General features: G+C 35.1%; 1 protein-coding gene across 1 annotated transcript in view; it reads right to left on the bottom strand.

The window, feature by feature from the left end:
• The window catches only part of LOC134746526 (potassium voltage-gated channel protein Shaw-like), a 224,299-nt gene that overhangs the window by 81,819 nt on the left and 124,712 nt on the right, over positions 1-17,768 (bottom strand). The window contains exons 6-7 of the mRNA XM_063680938.1: positions 11,595-11,758; positions 6,149-6,299 (exon numbers count right to left, since the gene is read on the bottom strand). Of these exons, the coding sequence (XP_063537008.1) occupies positions 6,149-6,299; positions 11,595-11,758 (315 nt within the window). The remainder of the gene's footprint in view (positions 1-6,148; positions 6,300-11,594; positions 11,759-17,768) is intronic.

Below are 17,768 nucleotides of genomic sequence, written 5' to 3'. Positions count from 1 at the left end.
CTAAGCCAGTATTATCAATCCTACAGACGGTTAAATAAGGCATTGTATTACAATAAGGCATTGTGATACGTATCCATTGCACGGTCTAAGATCAAAGATTAAAAATAATTAAACATTTAATCATGGAGTTATTCGTAAAATATAAAACATGTATTAAAATTATTTTAAAACGTATTATTAAGTCGAATAGCTCGACCATGTTTCGATTCGAGGATCCTCTTCACGGAGTAACGACACGTCCTCACTGGTCGAGGCCTCGAGGGCGCGCCGTGTACTGCGGGCCAAAGCTCGACTCGCACCCCCGTTGAACCGTTTTAAAATAATGTTAATATGTGAGTCTCACGGGAGTTTTATTGTTAATAAAACATGTATTAGATCAATATGGAGAAGACCAGCATTTTTTTTTTGCTGAGTGAGAAGACAGTCATAGCTTCATTCCTTCTGCTCTATCGACCTTCTGTTAGTGAAGTATATGTGTACAGTACCTAGTAGGGTGCTAGGGTGGTTCATGTTTGTATGGAAAAATTTCAAACTACTTAGCTAGAAGAAGCGGAACTAGCTTTATCTCAACTACAAGGGGGTGCTCAACCACTTTGAAATATTTCAACGTTGTATGAAATAAAATATTTTTTTATTATTATCTGGATTTTTATTTATGTAAGCAGTTGTTTTTCAAATTATTTTAAAATGTGATATACGTTATTAAGTAAAAAAACATTTTTATTTCTATTTTTTATGAATTTTTAAAGTGAAATTCTAATAGAAATAAAAATGTTATTCTAGTTAAAAAGTCATAAATCACATGTAGGTACAAATAATATGAAAACAGATACTTAAAATAAAAAGCTAAAAAATTAATACTTATTTTTGTTAGATTTCTTAAAACATAAAAAAGTGGTTGAGCACCCCCTTGTAATTGAGATAAAGTCACAAAACTTGGTGTATTTGGGGCATTTTCTATGAAAAGGGACCTTATTGTCGATGGCGCTTACGCCGCACAGCGTCGCGCGGCATTGTATTTATATCGGAGCATAATAATGGCGTAAGCGCCATCGACAATAAGGTCCCTTTTTTTAGAAACTACCACATTTTATCAGCATAATAAGTGTAACAAAATAACCCCTTATTTTTGGGGTTTCAAATAAATTATTCAATAAATTATGCAAATACACTCAATACCGCCATTAGTTGGGGATATTATTTCAAAAGCTTATTTAATGATTAAAGGTAGCTTGTTGCTGCGAAATTTCAAATGCAATTTTCATTTTAATTAATGTGGAGGGTATTTTGTTTCATTTTGTTTATAGCTGAATTACAATTTTTTTTTAACAAGCAGAAACATCTGCGAACGATGCTATTAGGCTTAGAAAACATTTAAAAGTGGAAAAATTACTGCCTTGGGTGAGACTTGAACTCACGGCCTCTGGATCAATTTTTTAAGCTGAATATAATTTATTCTAAGCTGAATATTACTCTTAGTGAATTTTGCATTTTGTGCCCCGTCAGAAAATATAAAAAATGGTTTTTTGAACCACCCTAGTATAAACGCAGAGTTAAAAGCGACGAAAGGGCTTGTAGACAGTCTTCCCTTATAGACGATATTCTCCACATGCTCAATTACAGAATTCATTTTGAAAGTTTATTGAAAATTAAATATATTCATATTCATATATTCATATTTGTATATTCATAATAATTCATATTACATGTCGTTTTTTATAATTATATTAAAAATTAAATAAAAAATAACAATAAAAATAAAAATTAGCATTATAAATACAATAATTACATTAAAAAAAATAAAAAAAAATAAAAAAAATATTTATTTTTACAGCTTTGAATAAAGAGACGCTTCGTGATTTCATTCGTGACATAATTGTAAAATGTTTAGTGTCCTATATGAAAAACTAAGCTAAAATACTTTTTTCAGTAGAAACAATGAAAAAAATAGTATTTGATAATAATTATTGTTTACTTTTATATCACTTAACGACAGAAAAAGCTTTTATACAAAGTAGAACAAAAATAGTGGTGATCTGTTTGGGTATAACGATACTGATATCGTATTTTAATTAAGAAAAAAAAATTAAAAACATTTTTTACCTGGATTTTTTTGGTACCTACATATTTTTCTCTTGTAAATTTTCCTACTCAATCAGAATACACCTAGTACAAACGAGTTTTCACAACTAAGCAAATCTCTTAAATCTTTTTTTAAGACATCCAGGCTGAGATAGCAGTTTTACATGTTCAAACGGTTTTTGCCGTGACACAGTGGAAAAGTGTCAGCTGTAAACTGCCACCAGACGCCCAAGCGACCTTTGTAATGTCACGTAGTGTATTACACTGAGTGTTAAAGTAAACATGCGTGCCTTTTTTCGTAGCCGAAGTACATACATTATGCATTCTTAAATCAATAACGTTAAGGTCCACTTTTGAAATATTTTGCAGAAATTGGGAAAAATATTTTTGTATAACTTATTGGCTTGTAATATTTATTGGCACCTTCAAGATTTCTTTAGCCCTTTTCTGGGACTTTTTATTTTATTTTTGTTTCAAACATCGAAAATAAAGGAAATTGGCGAATCATTCCTATTTAATTGTTCTTGTTTATGTTTCTGTATTTAATAAAACATCTTTATTTGGGTAAATATAAATTATAGGTGAATATCGTACATCGCCGGAACAATAGTTAATTTTATTGTAGAACCCATGAGATATTAAACTTTTCTCTGTGTTATGAAAGTTTTTTATTTTTTTATTAAGATTAATACGGGCGAATTTATTCGGCCGACTTTGATTTCTATGTCTAATAAAATGTATTATGAGAGGATTTGTGTGGAGACATTTACATTTCGTCTGTTTATAATAAAATTAAACTCGCTGTTTTTTTTTTCCTTTCTCTTTGAGGCCCTTATGCAAAACTGTACAAGTTAATTTGCAAAAGAATAAAGAGAGCAACAAGATTTCAACTCAAACGATAACTTATTGCTGCTGGTGTTCCTTTTGTATCGCAAGCACACATTATCTGTAATGACTGTAATACTTCACGAAATTATAAACACTATTCTAAAAGATCAAGGTTTAAAATAGGATGTACTTAAAATTGTAGTTGCTTCATTTTGGTCTTAATAATACCTCATTATTCGTATTCACAAGCAGTGGCCTGAAACAGCTCTGCTTTTCAATCAATTTCGCGACTCATATCTCATTAAAATGCAATTTAAACCGTAAAACGTTTGCATAGAGCTTAATTTGGAGAAATCTCTAGGGAAATACAGTTTAATTTTGATGTTCTGAATGGTATAGTCGAATCAGAACGAATTGACAGGCAATTATGCGGAGTCGAAAAAACGTCGAACGTGTGACATTAACGAGAAGTATTGGATTCAATCAAAGCTGTAATAATAACAAGACGACAAAACGAAATGACACCAATTCTGTTAAAACTATTTGATAACGTTTATAGTCTCCGCTTCTTTCACAGAAAATTGTTTCATAGAATAAAATGTTTCGCAAAATTTTCATTTCATAGAAACTTTTTTTTAAACCGTTAACTTCTTAGATACAGCTAAAAGGTCATTGTGTAGAATATTAGGTCTAACAGAATAGTAGGTTAGGTTAGGTTGAAACTGCGATCCTATGTGAAATAATATGTTTTTTATGAAATGAAAATTCTGCGAAACATTATATTCAATGAAACAATTTTCTGCAAAACAAGGTACAACCGGTTTACATGTTATTGTGATACTAAATTGACTTATGTCATCAGACATTACCTACATTCCATAGAAATAAATACAAATGTTATGTATTTAAATTTTTCATAGCATTTTTACTCGTAACTGGAGAGGTTACTATTTCCCTTTCCATTCCACCACATTCTAAAACTTGTGGTTAATTAAAAAAAAATATTTTCGTACTAAATTTACTCCTACAAGACCTAAAAGATAGACAATACATATATTTTACTGCAGATAATAAGCGAGTGACTTGGATATTTATTTAAAAAAATACACATTTACCTACGGATAGCAGAAGTAAAGTTTTCCTAAACAACCCTGGTTGTTCCAAAAGGGCGTGCAGAGATATTGGGGTCAACTTTATGTTTCCCTGGCCACTCATGGCTCTTATGAACAATCATAACACTTCTTCTTCTTCAAGTGCGTTCTCCGTCCCAGAGGTTGGCGACCTTATGCCTATATGCCGTTCTATCCGTAGTCATGCGAATTAGTTTTTCTGTACTGTCCACGTCTAACCAGTCTCTTATGTTCCTTGTCCATGATATTCTCCTTCTGCCACGTCCTCGTTTCCCTTCAATCTTCCCTTCAATTATTAGTTTTAACAAGTCGTATTTTGCATCAATCATAACACGGCTGGTAGTTATTCCTGACACAAACCTCCGCAAACAAAACAACAGCAAGTATTTGTAACCTTGTTTTAAAAGGACATGCTAAAATTACATGAAACTTGGCTAGAACATAATGTTACATTTTATCTCTCTCGTAATAGTGTTCCTTGCTAAAAATTGTTACGCAAAGAATAGAGCAAGCAAAAGTTTTATACGTAACACACGTACGTGAATGTGCGCATCAAGTTGCTTGTTATTTTAGAATGTCGTTTTCAAATAAGGATGTAAAATTTATTGTATGTGTCGTGGCTTCCAACCTCTGTGGCGACTTGACATAGACCGACTGACTGACTGACTGACTGACATATGTATGGAATATTGGAAGGACCGTCATTTAAATTCAAAATTAGACATGACAATCACAAGACCAGTTGACGACCAGTTCACAACAGACAGCGGACGACGACTAGACAGTCAGTATGGCGGCGCCTAGGACGTGTGAGTTCAGTATGGCGGCGCCTAGGACGTGCTGTTTATTTGCGACCAGAAATAGGCAATCAAACTTTGTGATGTGTAAGAGCGCCCGCTAGCTGGCGGTGCGGAGCGGGTGAGCGGGTTAACTAAAAATTGTATCAGCAACGCTAACTGGCGCGGACGCAAGCGACGGATTTTGCCTCCAGTAGCACCCGAATGCGTGCGCCCGCTAAGTGCATCCGCGCCAGCTAGTGGAAGCCTTTAATGTTTCAATATGAATTTTGAAGTCCAACTTCTGCTAGCTCACTGAAAACAAAATCTTGCAAATACTCATAAGCAAACGTACTACACTAGTTTGACCTAGTTTCGGACCGTTACCTATCTTTGCGAAGTTTACGTATTTGGACCTACGTTACGACTGCAGACGAGCGATAGGCGGGAAAAGGGCTCAAGAGGTCATAATCGTGTAATATATGGAAAACTGAGAGATTGTTCAAAATGTAATGGTTGCAGGATAAGATAATCTTACTTAATGTCTATTGTGACACCAAACCTTAGCCCGCCAGTAATTAAACATTTTTAAAACACTATTAAAAAAAGCACCTTACTAATACTAATTTCAAATGGAGGCGCCAGGTCATAGAAAACCTACATGCCGCGCACCGCATACGGTGCAAAAAGCTAGGAGACTCACACGCTCTCTCCGCGCTCTCGGACGGATTTTTTTTTAAACATTAGGGATGATGACACATGTTGAACTTTATAACAAAGTCTAGTAAAATAGATAGCAAATGAGCAATTTATCACAATAATGTGGATATTAAAATAATATATGGAAATGATAAAAAAATACAGGATCTAAAAGTTTCAAAATGTAGTTTTTTTTAACTTCCATAAAGGACTAAAGTAAAGGATACCATTCGATTCCTTGCATTTTATCCAAAAAAGATTGTACAGCAACTATATGAATAAACGCAATATTTCACCGACAAAATCACAATTTTACTTATTTTCCATACATTCAAGATGGGCTCTCAGTGACCTTGGCGTCAAGTTCACTTATCGTTTTGTTAGGAGCGTTTCGCGAGTGAAGTACGACTTTCGACTATCATTTCTGCCTTTTGTATTGATTTAATGCCCATGTTCCCATATAGACATTTGATCCCAAAAACAAACCTGATCGATTGTCATCATGCCTATTGTGACATTTAACCATGCAAAAGATAGATGTTTAGTTGATGTTTAGTTTAGTTGTCGATTTCCGATAAGGCTGGTTCCTCGACGAATGTTTGGTTGGAAATGGCACAAAAATAAACTACCAACCTGAGTCTTCTCCGCATAGTAGACGAGACTGGCGAAAATGACGATACCCAGCACAAGGAAGAACACCAGCAGAGTTAGCTCCTTAGCTGACGCTTTGAACGTGTGCACCAGAATCTTGAGCCCGGGGCTGTGTCTGGTCAACTTGAAGAGCCTGGTTACAATAAAACAAAATATGTAATTAATTACATATTTATAATTACAATTACAAATTTATATTTATAATTACATATATTATTTATATTTACAATTGTATAATTTATAATGTTATTTCATATTATGAGAATAAATATCTAATCTAATCTAATCTAATCTATGGATTTATAGTTTTTGAATTGAACTTTTACAGATTTCAATCAAAGGATAAGGTGAGAAAAAGGCAAAAAAATGTAAGTGCACTTTTTATTTAGGATGAAACCTAAGGTGGATTGAGCTTTCTGTGAGATGACGAAGCCTGTGCTGTGGATCTGAAAGTATATTTTTATTTATTTAATGAGATTCTTGGAACTGCTTGATATATATAATTTTATTTATAATTCAAATAATTTATTGATTTTGCAAATGACATGTACTTCTTTTGCGATATTTTATTTTATTGTTATGACGATCCTTATTGGGAGAGAAAAATATTTTAATTTATTTTATATTTGTTAGTATGTAATGTTTGACGATTATGATAAGAAGATGAGCATAATTTTGACATTGATGCAAATCTATAGTGTAGTTTTTATCCTGAAATAAATAAATATAAATCTAAATCTAAATCTGCGCTCTTTTTTATTTCTAAGTAAATTAAAATCTCACTCTCTCCTCTGATGTATCCTTTCAATTCAGTTTAATTCAATAAGTAACTAAGTGGAAATTTCTAGACAATAATGGCTCACAACAATAACATCCTGTTAGCTAATGGACCGCAAACATGATAACGTTAACAGTCTGAACAAAAGTTATTGTCTTGGGTAAAAACCGGCCAAGTGCGATTCGGACTCGCGCACCGGCAATAGAAATACATTATCTGTGAAAATTTTAACTGTGAAAAAAAATGACAGACAGACGGACAGACGGACAGACGGACAGACGGACAGCGGAGTCTTAGTAATAGAGTCCCGTTTTTACCCTTTGGGTAAGGAACCTTAAAAAATTGAATTTTATACTTGTAATAAAAAGTTACGTTGGTTGAGGGGAGCGAATGACTGTTCGTTGTGGAGATCCTTGGGGGAGGCCTTTGTCCAGCAGTGGACGTCTTTCGGCTGAGACGATGATGATGATGATGATAAATAAAAAGTTATTGTGAATTTTACATTTTCAGGGAACGGTTTTGACGACCGGTCTGGCCTAGGGGGTAGTGACCCTGCCTGTGAAGCCGATGGTCCTGGGTTCGAATCCCAGTAAGGGCATTTATTTGTGTGATGAGCACAGATATTTGTTCCTGAGTCATGCCGGTTTTCTATGTATTTAATTATTTATATATTACATATATCGTTGTCTGAGTACCCATGACACAAGCCTCCTTAGGCTTACCGTGGGACTTAGTCAATCTGTGTAAGAATGTCTTATAATATTTATTTATTTATTATTTAGGTAACACTCTCCTAGGGTCAAGAGATTTTTAAAACAATAATAAAAGTCACTCATTTAGATAATAGTCGGGTCATTTTACTTTTTGTTGTACATAAGTTATTGACACTTTTTCGTGAAATGAATATTTTAGAATACTTGGCCATTAATTTTATTTTCTGTTTTGTGACGGAGGAAGTGGCTTAATTAGGCAGGCTACCATAGCTTCCCGATAGCTTTTTTCAATAAATAACTACTCTAAATATGCTTAATCACAGTAACTCATTGGTGGTCCTTGTTTGGCTCCCAATTTGTATGAAAATAAGGCATTTACCACTGCGTTACCGTCTTTTTATATTAAATTAGTTTCATCTGTTAAAAGATATAAAATACTGTTATTATATTATAAAATACTGCTATAAAATTGTATCTTAAGTATGACAGCACCTGACGCCCTTAATTCCTAATTGCTACAAAGTGGTTTTCAGCTACAAACGAAATTACCTACATTTTAGGGCTAATACAATTTATGTGAATAATTCATAAAGGTAAGGAAACCGGACTAATCCTAAAAATGCCTAGTTTACCCTCTGGGTTGGAAGGTCAGATAGCAGTCGCTTTCGTAAAAACTAGTGCCTACGTCAATTCTTAGTATTAGTTGTCAAGCGGACATGATAACGCGAGGTAGATGATGATGAATTCATAAAAGTAAGAATTAAATTAGAAAAATAAATACAGGTATTTTTACTATGGAGCTAGCGAGAGACTTATTGTGACGTCACAGTACGGTATAATTAACGAATCGCCTTTATTAAAGTCAAGTACTTTCGCAAACGTATGGAGCGACAAAACCGTTCAGCGACTAAGCTCCTAAAATTTATGAATAAAAAAAAAGTAAATTTCAAGTAATTGAAAGCGCAAAAAGACGGTTACCCTTGTCTTTTTCGTCTAGGTATACTTTTAAAACGAATTTAATTATTGCTGTAAAACTTTTTAATGACAACGTTGAAGTGATGATGATAAAGTTATATTACAAGTTTAAATTAGTCAACAAGTTTGGGAACAAATCAAATTATTTTATTAAATATTTTGATTTGTTTTTTTTTTTTTACTTTTTTTTAATATGATTACAGATACAAATATATATACAAATTAGTCATTCAACTCATTAATATCACATTGCATCAGTGTAATTACATTTAATGCAACATGGTCATTTTGCAAACTCCATGGTCTTGCTAAAATTCTTTTACAACGTAATAAAATCCTCTCATACTAGCGACCCGCCCCGGCTTCGCACGGGTTGCCTTACAAATTATACACCCAAACCCTGGACTCAATAGAGCGCAGGGCTCATAGACTCTTTGGCGATGACCCATCTGTCAAGTCAAGGATACAGAGCCTTGAGCATCGCCGTCGAGTCACTTGCCTATCGGTGTTCTATCGGATACATTTCGGGGAGTGCGCACAGGAACTACAAGACCTGATCCCACCTTCCCCTTTCCATCATCGGACATCCAGGCGCGGGGAGCGAATGTACCCGTTCGCGGTCCACATTCCATTCGTTCGGACGAAACGTTTTGCCTCCTCCTTTTTGGTACGGACGGCTAAGGAATGGAATGCGCTCCCGCCATCTGTATTCCCTGATCAATATGACCTCGGTCTTTTTAAAACAAGAGTGAATAGGCTGTTACTGAACCGGTGAGCTCCATCTTAGGCCCTGTCTTCACTTTCCATCAGGTGTGACTAGGGCCAATCGCCGATCAGTTTATAATAAATAAATAAAACTTTCCTCAAGAATCACTCTATTGATGTGAAAACCGCAAGAAAATTCGTTCAGTAGTATTCTTTTCTATTCTACAAAGGAAATCTGAGCTAAGCACGCGTGCGGTGACTTTATTCTCAAATGAGTTTTTTACGTATGAAAATTATATGGGTTATGTATTGATAGCCTATTTTTTTAAATACGTAATATGTATTAAAATTTTCATTTTCAAGGGACTTGAAATTAGACTTAATGTCACTATGATAAACTTCAAATTTCAGTTCGATAAAAGTGAAACATAGAACCCTGTACAGCGCAGCGATACAGCACATATCGAGCAGCTGTTGGGGCAGCGATACGGATTAAACTACGGTTAAGTGCCAAGCGCCATATTCTAATACAAAATGAACACACCTAGCGTGATCTTCGCAATGAAAGTGTTAACTGCCAAAATACAATATTATACTACCCTAGCACGTGTTAACGCTGTAACAGCCACGGAAAAGTCACCACACATGGCAATTCATTATAGCATTCTAATCCCACATCAGGCGCACATCAGGTTGAGTACCTCGGTACTACTTACAGGGCTAGCGTGTCTTATAGTAAGTCAAGTGTAAGTCTTGTAAAGGTCTGTGACAACCCTACTGTGTTCTTAATGTGCGGTCTCGGCATTTACGCAAACATCAAAGACGTCGGTCCACTGCCACTTTTTACACTGTGGCAATGGCATAGCAGCAGCCAAACAAATATATCTTTTGATCAACAAATGTAACTTCTGTGACTGACACTATTAATTTTAAAACTAAAATACCTACAAATTGTTACTCACAATTTTTAAAAACGTCCATTAAATCGACGGATTCGGAATATTGCGTAATGGGAACTTCAAATTGAACAATTTTTATTTTTAAATTGATAGTTCTTAGCGGCCGGAAAAAACACAATAACAGTTGTGTTGTGGTGCTTAAGGGGTCCCAGCATTGGGACACTATTTCAGGCTAAGAAAAAAATCCTTAGCGAATCGCCCTCCAGTAAAGCCATAGTGTACAAACGCCATGCGCTATGAATTGGTTTTATATTAATATTTAATTATGTTTCTGAATAAACCAATTGCCATCACGTGCAGAGCACGTGACAGTTGTATGTGAAGAGGAAATTGCAACTGCAAGTATTGTGCGAAGTGGCAAGTTGTGATTGGTTCCTGATTGTGCTCGTATCAATAATAGCTGAAGTGATACTTGGGAAGTCGAACTACGAAGTAATTCAAGGCAAAAGAATGGTAAGTACTTAATTAAATGATCAGTCGTTTTTAAAACTGTTTTTAAAGCATAAATTAACTAAAATTAAAAATAGTCAAAAACAGTCAAAACAATTTAAAAATATTACTTAATAATAAAATAAAATTATAAATTAAAATTCGCATGTAGCCTAATAATAATAGGGAATATTACGCGAAACTCTGCGCGCCACTACCACAATCTGAGGGTCTATCGCGAAACAAGAAGATCTAAGTTTCGTTATCTAACATCTCTGTCACTCTTGCATATTCGAGCGATAAAGAGGCAGATAGCGAAATTTCGGATTCGCGTTTCCCGGTCCTCTGTAAACAAACCGCATCGATGCATCAATGTCATATTTTATTATCTCTGAAAACTTGTCAAAAACCTGTTAAAGGTACAGTATGTATAAGTTACTCTATGGTTTACTAAAAAAGGCTAGTGCTGCACTCTGGTGGCAGAACATTGCAGTATTCGCCAGGATGCTGTTAGGACTGCCACGGACGCGCTGCAACATCGACGCTGCCCTCATTCTCGATACCTAAGCACACAAATAAATGCCCTTACTGGGATTTAAACCTGGGACCCCCTGCTTTGTAAGCACTATTACTACTAACAGGGCTAGGACGCCGTTAAAATTGTAGTATCACAGACGTATCTGTTCAAAAAAATATAGTTCGCCAAACACTTTTTGAACATCCCATACGGAGAAAGCATGCAGAGAGGTTTTGGACGGAGTACAGCCGCCGCGGGCACTCGAGCCTGAGGAAGGACTCCCGACACGTCCAAAAGCGACTAAAAATATTAGTGAGTCTAACCGTAGTGATCTAAATACTTTCGAACTTACCTAAGAATTTTAATAATAGATATGAACTCCAATATATCCGCCCGATCCACGTTTTTCCTAATAACAGCTACTTCCACCACCACGTCCATATAGAAACTCAGCGTGGCGAGGAAATCCACCAGGTTTACTGGGGACTTGATGAACTCGATCATGTTTGGGGCTACCTGTAACAATAGAAATGGGTTTTAAATTAATTTTTAACAAGCAAAAACATCTGCGAACGATGCTATTAAGCTTAGAATAAAAAGTGGAAAAAATCCACCATCCATCAGGTATGGGCACTGTGAATGACATCTCGCTTTGTGTGGTAGGGCACAGGACAGCGGATGTCATTCCAGATCTAGAACAGAGCCTAACTGAGGAGGTACCTCCACCTTACAGAAAACCGCAGCCAAATAACACTAGACCCTACTAATAGTGTTGTGTTCCTGCCGGTAAGTAAGGTTGCCAGAGCTCGAGGGAGAGGAGTGTTAGGGACGGCAACGCGCATGTAATTCCTCTGGAGTTGCAGGCGTACATAGGCTACGGAGACTGCTTAACATCAGGCGGTCCGTATGCTTGTTTGCCACCGACGTAGTATAAAAAAAAACACATTGAATTAGTTCTTGCTGTAATGCTGTGTAATTTTTGGAACAAATCTTGTACTCTGATCGCTATGTATTGTGAATTTCCACTTCCGTCAATTTATTTATTTAAAATTTAAATCAGGCAACAAGGCCCATATTACAAATACCTTACAGACTCACATACTTATATGTAGAGACGACCGGTCTGGCCTAGTAGGTAGTTACCCTGCCTGTGAAGCCGATGGTCCTGGGTTCGAATCCCGGTAAGGGCATTTATTTGTGTGATGAGCACAGATATTTGTTCCCGAGTCATGGGTGTTTTCTATGTATTTAAGTATTTATATATTATATATATCGTTGTCTGAGTACCCATAACACAAGCCTCCTTGGGCTTACCGTGGGACTTGGTCAATCTGTGTAAGAATGTCCTATAATATTTATTTATTAATTTATTTATTATATAAACTTAAAACTAAACACTACTTATGGGACAAAACGGTGTGGCTCCGTTGAATCGGCTGCCCTTTTTTCGGATCTATGTAAAAGTGCATTTTATCTTAAAGTAAACAGTCAGCTGCAAATATTAGTAGTCCGTAGAAGTTTGTATGTAGGAACTATTTCTGCAGCTAAATTTACATACAGAATATACGTAGTAAACTTTAAACAAAGACTGACAGTAGACTAAGAGCCGGCTTTAACCGCTGTATTATGCAGAGCCATAAGGGATACGGGGTTATTGTGACATTTAATAATGTAAACTGGATAGTGAAGATCTAATCCCGAATTAGCATTTGCGACCACTGCTGACTGCTTTTTATTAGAACCTAGTAATAGATTATTTAGTTCAGATAAAAACTTAAAATGTTTAAAATGGCTAGTGGCATTAATGGTTATATTTGAAATTTCCTGGGGTATTTTTTCGACTCAAACTTTAATCTGTTAAACATAAGGCATTGTTTCTTTTATGCAGCGCGGTTATCTAAACCAAATCCCTCACGAGTGAAAATAATGAGCCAGTTTAAATAGCTAAATTCCATAAAATAGAATGCGTATTTCTGTAAAAAAAATGTCAGATACCAGGTTCTGATCCATCGCTGAACTGGCCCGGTCGCCGCATGAATATTTATCCCGAAACCGAATTAAATTAACCGGCGCATTTTAAATGGGTTTGTTCGTAAAATTGGTGATAGCGTCATATGGAAATGTGATAGTGACAAAAATGAGAAATCAACATGGGAAATTGTGAGCATCATTTTATTCTTCTTCAGTAAAATGCTCTTAAAACCGTTTATCCTTATTTGACGTTGACAGATGAACGTCATAATCGCGACAGGAATGCGGCGGTGAACGTCACTCACTTTTTCATGGAAATTGAAGGCCGCAGCAGTAATGTCGCAACAGTAATGCAGCTGTGGTTGCCATCCGAACGTCAACGGGTGACATTCAGATTCAGACCGCACAGTTACTTACTACTGCAGCATTGACGCAAGATGTCACTGTTAAGGGGCCCACTGACTATCAGTCCGCTGGACGATATCGGCCTGTCAGTTAGAACAAAAATTTGACAGTTCCGAACACCTGACAGGCCGATATCGTTCGGCGGACTGATAGTCTACCTAATAAAATGAGTGAAGGATTGAGTATTCTAACCACGATAGTAATGAATGAAACCGTCATGAGTCAAACAGGACCCTAGACTCATTCGCACCAAACTAACGGATGACTCACGTTAGAACGGCCTGGGTCTGGGTCGAGGCATCCGACACTTCGTTTTCTATAGAATACATCACGTGATCACCAGTCACCTTTCATGGTTTATGTTATCTTGTGGTTTTCGGGTCCCTTGCGGATACACTTCGACCCATAGGGATATTTTGTGCAGTTGCTACGCTAAGCTACTCAAGAGCTTTTTCCAAATTTCCACCATCTCCATGTGTCCCGGACCTGGACCGGTCTAGCGTGAGTCATCCTTAAATCATATTTCCCTTGATCTTCATTCACTAAGAACTCATTAATAACAAAACGGTATTTTAATTCGACTGCTAATCGAGTTTCAGCTCAGTCCAATTGCTCCCATTCACACAAATCATTCGAACTAGAGACCGGTTTCGATAAAATAATTTGATATTGATTTCATCTTGTTTTGATATGACCTTTACCGTTACCACTAGTTTTGACATTGATATTCGCTCACGTCTAAGTAACTTACTTTTTGTGCATCTCGCTCGTACTCGCATATTAGTGCAAGCGAGTTGTATAGAAAATAATATACGTATAATAATGTACGTAGTTCGCAAGTCCCGATCCCGACCCCGAAATTAGTAGCAAAATACTTCGTTACTGTTTAAAAAAAAAAACTTATAGTGAGGTCGTATCAAAATGAAGGAAAAACCATATCAAATTATAGAATCGGCCTCTAACATTTTGAAGGAAATATTCGAACTTTGGCCATTTAAAATTGGTGTTGGTGTAATTTAATTCTACAATTTGTTTTGAATTTTGATGAATTCGATGGTAAGGAAAATGAGCTGGAAAGAAAATTAGACACAACAGGGATTTATTATAAATTAATTGTTCTTAAGGTAGGTACGGCCAACTAGGGTTACTATGAAACGCGGGGATACATGAATCATCAAAAAACTATAAGGAATTGGTTTTTGAACGCTTTCGCATCATGTAATTATGTTAAGGTTACCAACCACATTATACAAAAATCAACTCCGTATTTCTCAAAAAGCACAACTGAGAAATGAACAACTTTGATGTGACTATGCGCCGAAACTCAAATCGCTACGACCCGCATACACCACGCCAACCTTAGTTGATCGCTCAAAATGACTAACAGGCATCAGATTGAAAAACCGAAACCGAGCAGGCCAGAGGCTTGCCAAAATGCCTGCTTCATTAAATTTTGAACCCAGCCGGGCCTTTTGGCTCGGGTCCAAGCCAAGCCTACTTTCAATCTTTTAAATTGAACTTTGACTAACATTCCATTTATTTTATATACTTACTCAAATAAAAAGCTCATTTTTATTCTGGGGCATAGCCAAGATGTCAATCGTACATCGACGAACTCAGATTAAAAAGAAATAAGCGATTTTGACTGATTTACAATATTAGTGGTGGTAATTGCTATAAATGTTCCAAATTTAAGCTATCTACGTCTACGGTCTCTGAGAAAAACGCATTTAACCAATTTGCAAGACCGAAGTGATCCCATAAGTGTTCCGTGAACAAAGTTTTGTACGGAACACTAAAATGCATCAGGAAGATAGAATAGATGCTGCGAAAAGTCACGTGAGTTAGATTTTGGTAGGATTTGTATTTTATTTTAATTCAAAAACCTTAATTGTGAGAAAGGAGAAAGTAGTAGTAGTAGTAGTAAATCACTTTATTGTACAAAACAAAAATTGTTAACATGAAATTCATATAAATTTAGGTACAAAGGCGAGCTTATCCCTATAAGGGATTTCTTCCAGCTAACCTTAGAGTAAATGAGTGGAAAATCCGAATTAGATAGATAGACAAACTTACAGAACGTACAATAATATTTAAAAAGGAAAACTACAATATTAACGTCTACGAATAACTAAAATACATCAATAGTATTATGCAATAAAATAAATATGTACTAGCATACATAAATATATAGTACTAAATAAATATTAAATAAAAATATATATATATATATATATATATATATAATATATAAATAAAATATATATATTAGCACTCAACCAAATCACAGTCGGAAAGAACATTCTTATTGTGATTTGCGTGTAATTTATTGGGGCATGAATTATTTTAACTGAAAATGTTAACATTATGTTGACAAAGCTTGCTTTTATATGAACAAAGAAGTTGCGACATATTATTATAATTCATTAATTCACAATATTATTTCGTTTTATGAAATGTACGCACTTTGAATCTACGTTATATTTATAAACATTGTTTTCTGGAATCATAATATTAATGATATGATCCAGTTTCGATGTTCGTCTCGGTTTCGCATACAAATCATACAATTGGAAGTAAATATTGAATGTATGTTGATTCTGTAGAGTAATTCAACAGTAGATAGAAGAATAACAGTAATTTTTTCAAGGTTATTTTACACTTAAACATGTTAATTCCAGTCCACTACTTTTTTTTCTACCAAAATTTGTGATCAGTTGATGACAGTATTAAAGTTAAGGCTACAACTAGGAGATAATTTTAGTCTTGTATGAGAATTTAAAAAAAATTGAAATCGAACTAACTCCCAACCCGAAATTAAATGTAATAAGTTCTAAAGTTAATATGGCTTCATAAATAAAAGTTCCAATGGTATATTTTGTTACAAAATTCAAGATATTTTTATTATTTAACACGTGTTCGTCAAAATGTTTTTGTTGCTCACTGATTGAGCGAGCGCGAAGTGACAGCGAAGTGGTTCTGTTTTAGCTTTGATAAAAGTGCTTTGTTTATCCGACTATACTTCTTTGGAGATCGCATTTTTTGACTGTTAAATTTTGTGATTTTTTTCCAAGGGAGTTTTCGAGGTCTACAGATTAATAGGCCGGTGTCGATTTTAGTCGCAAAAATGTAAAATTGATAGATTTAGTCGGTGAAATTGTACACCTTTTGTTACCTAATTGAAATAACAAGTACTGGTTTCTATTAGCACGTCTTCTTATCTTACCTTTTATCAGATAAATTTTTTGAAAACAGACTCACTAAATTAGTAATGTTTGCTTTTCTGATGGACGTCTAGGTAAACGCGCGTAAAGCACTGATTTTGTCGCTCTTATTTGTAAATATCGTAAAGTTTGGACGGCTAAACATGGTAATTTTGTATTACACATATCCTGTACTTGACGTTTATCAGACTACATTTTTATTATTATGACTTTGAAGTAGTGTAAATGAAAGTTAGACGAAATCAATTTTCTCCAGAAATTACTTCAAAACAAGTGACAATTTCTCTGAAAATCGACTTAATTTCAATGTAATTTTGATACTTAAACAATCTACAACATTTGCTGAAACTATTCTTATACATCAATTTGTATAATTTACCACCATAAATTTTGATGAATTTTTAAAAACTGCTCCTTTTCTTCATATATTACCGGTGACGCACGCTCGCGACCTCATTATTGAAAGGCAAGATGAGAAGACGTGCTAATAGAAACCAATACTTGTTATTTAGATATCACGTAACAAAACGTGTATAATTTCAACGACTAAATCTATCAATTTTAAATGTTTGCTCCAAAATCGACTACGGCCTCTTAAAGAGCCCCTTAGCTAGTATATTTCTTACCTTCGACATGTGTCATTAATTCAGTCCCTAAGTAATTATCTGAAACCGGAATTCTCGTAGCAGTTTGAATTGTCATTAGGGACTCTGTTTTATCGACTTTCGATATACCGATATCGATACAATGTATATCTACATCATTTAAAAAAAGATTAAAAGTATAGGTAAATAACAAGCTATCTTATAGCTAAAGAGTGATAACTTCTAGATAACTTCCTCACGGCCTCTGGAGTTCAAGTCTCACCCAAGGCAGTAATTTTTCCACTTTTAAATTTATTCTAAGCTTAATAGCATCGATCGCAG

This window comes from Cydia strobilella, chromosome 13 (assembly GCF_947568885.1).
Source record: "Cydia strobilella chromosome 13, ilCydStro3.1, whole genome shotgun sequence".
Lineage (NCBI taxonomy): Eukaryota > Metazoa > Arthropoda > Insecta > Lepidoptera > Tortricidae > Cydia > Cydia strobilella.
This window is presented reverse-complemented; position numbering and strand designations above follow the sequence as displayed.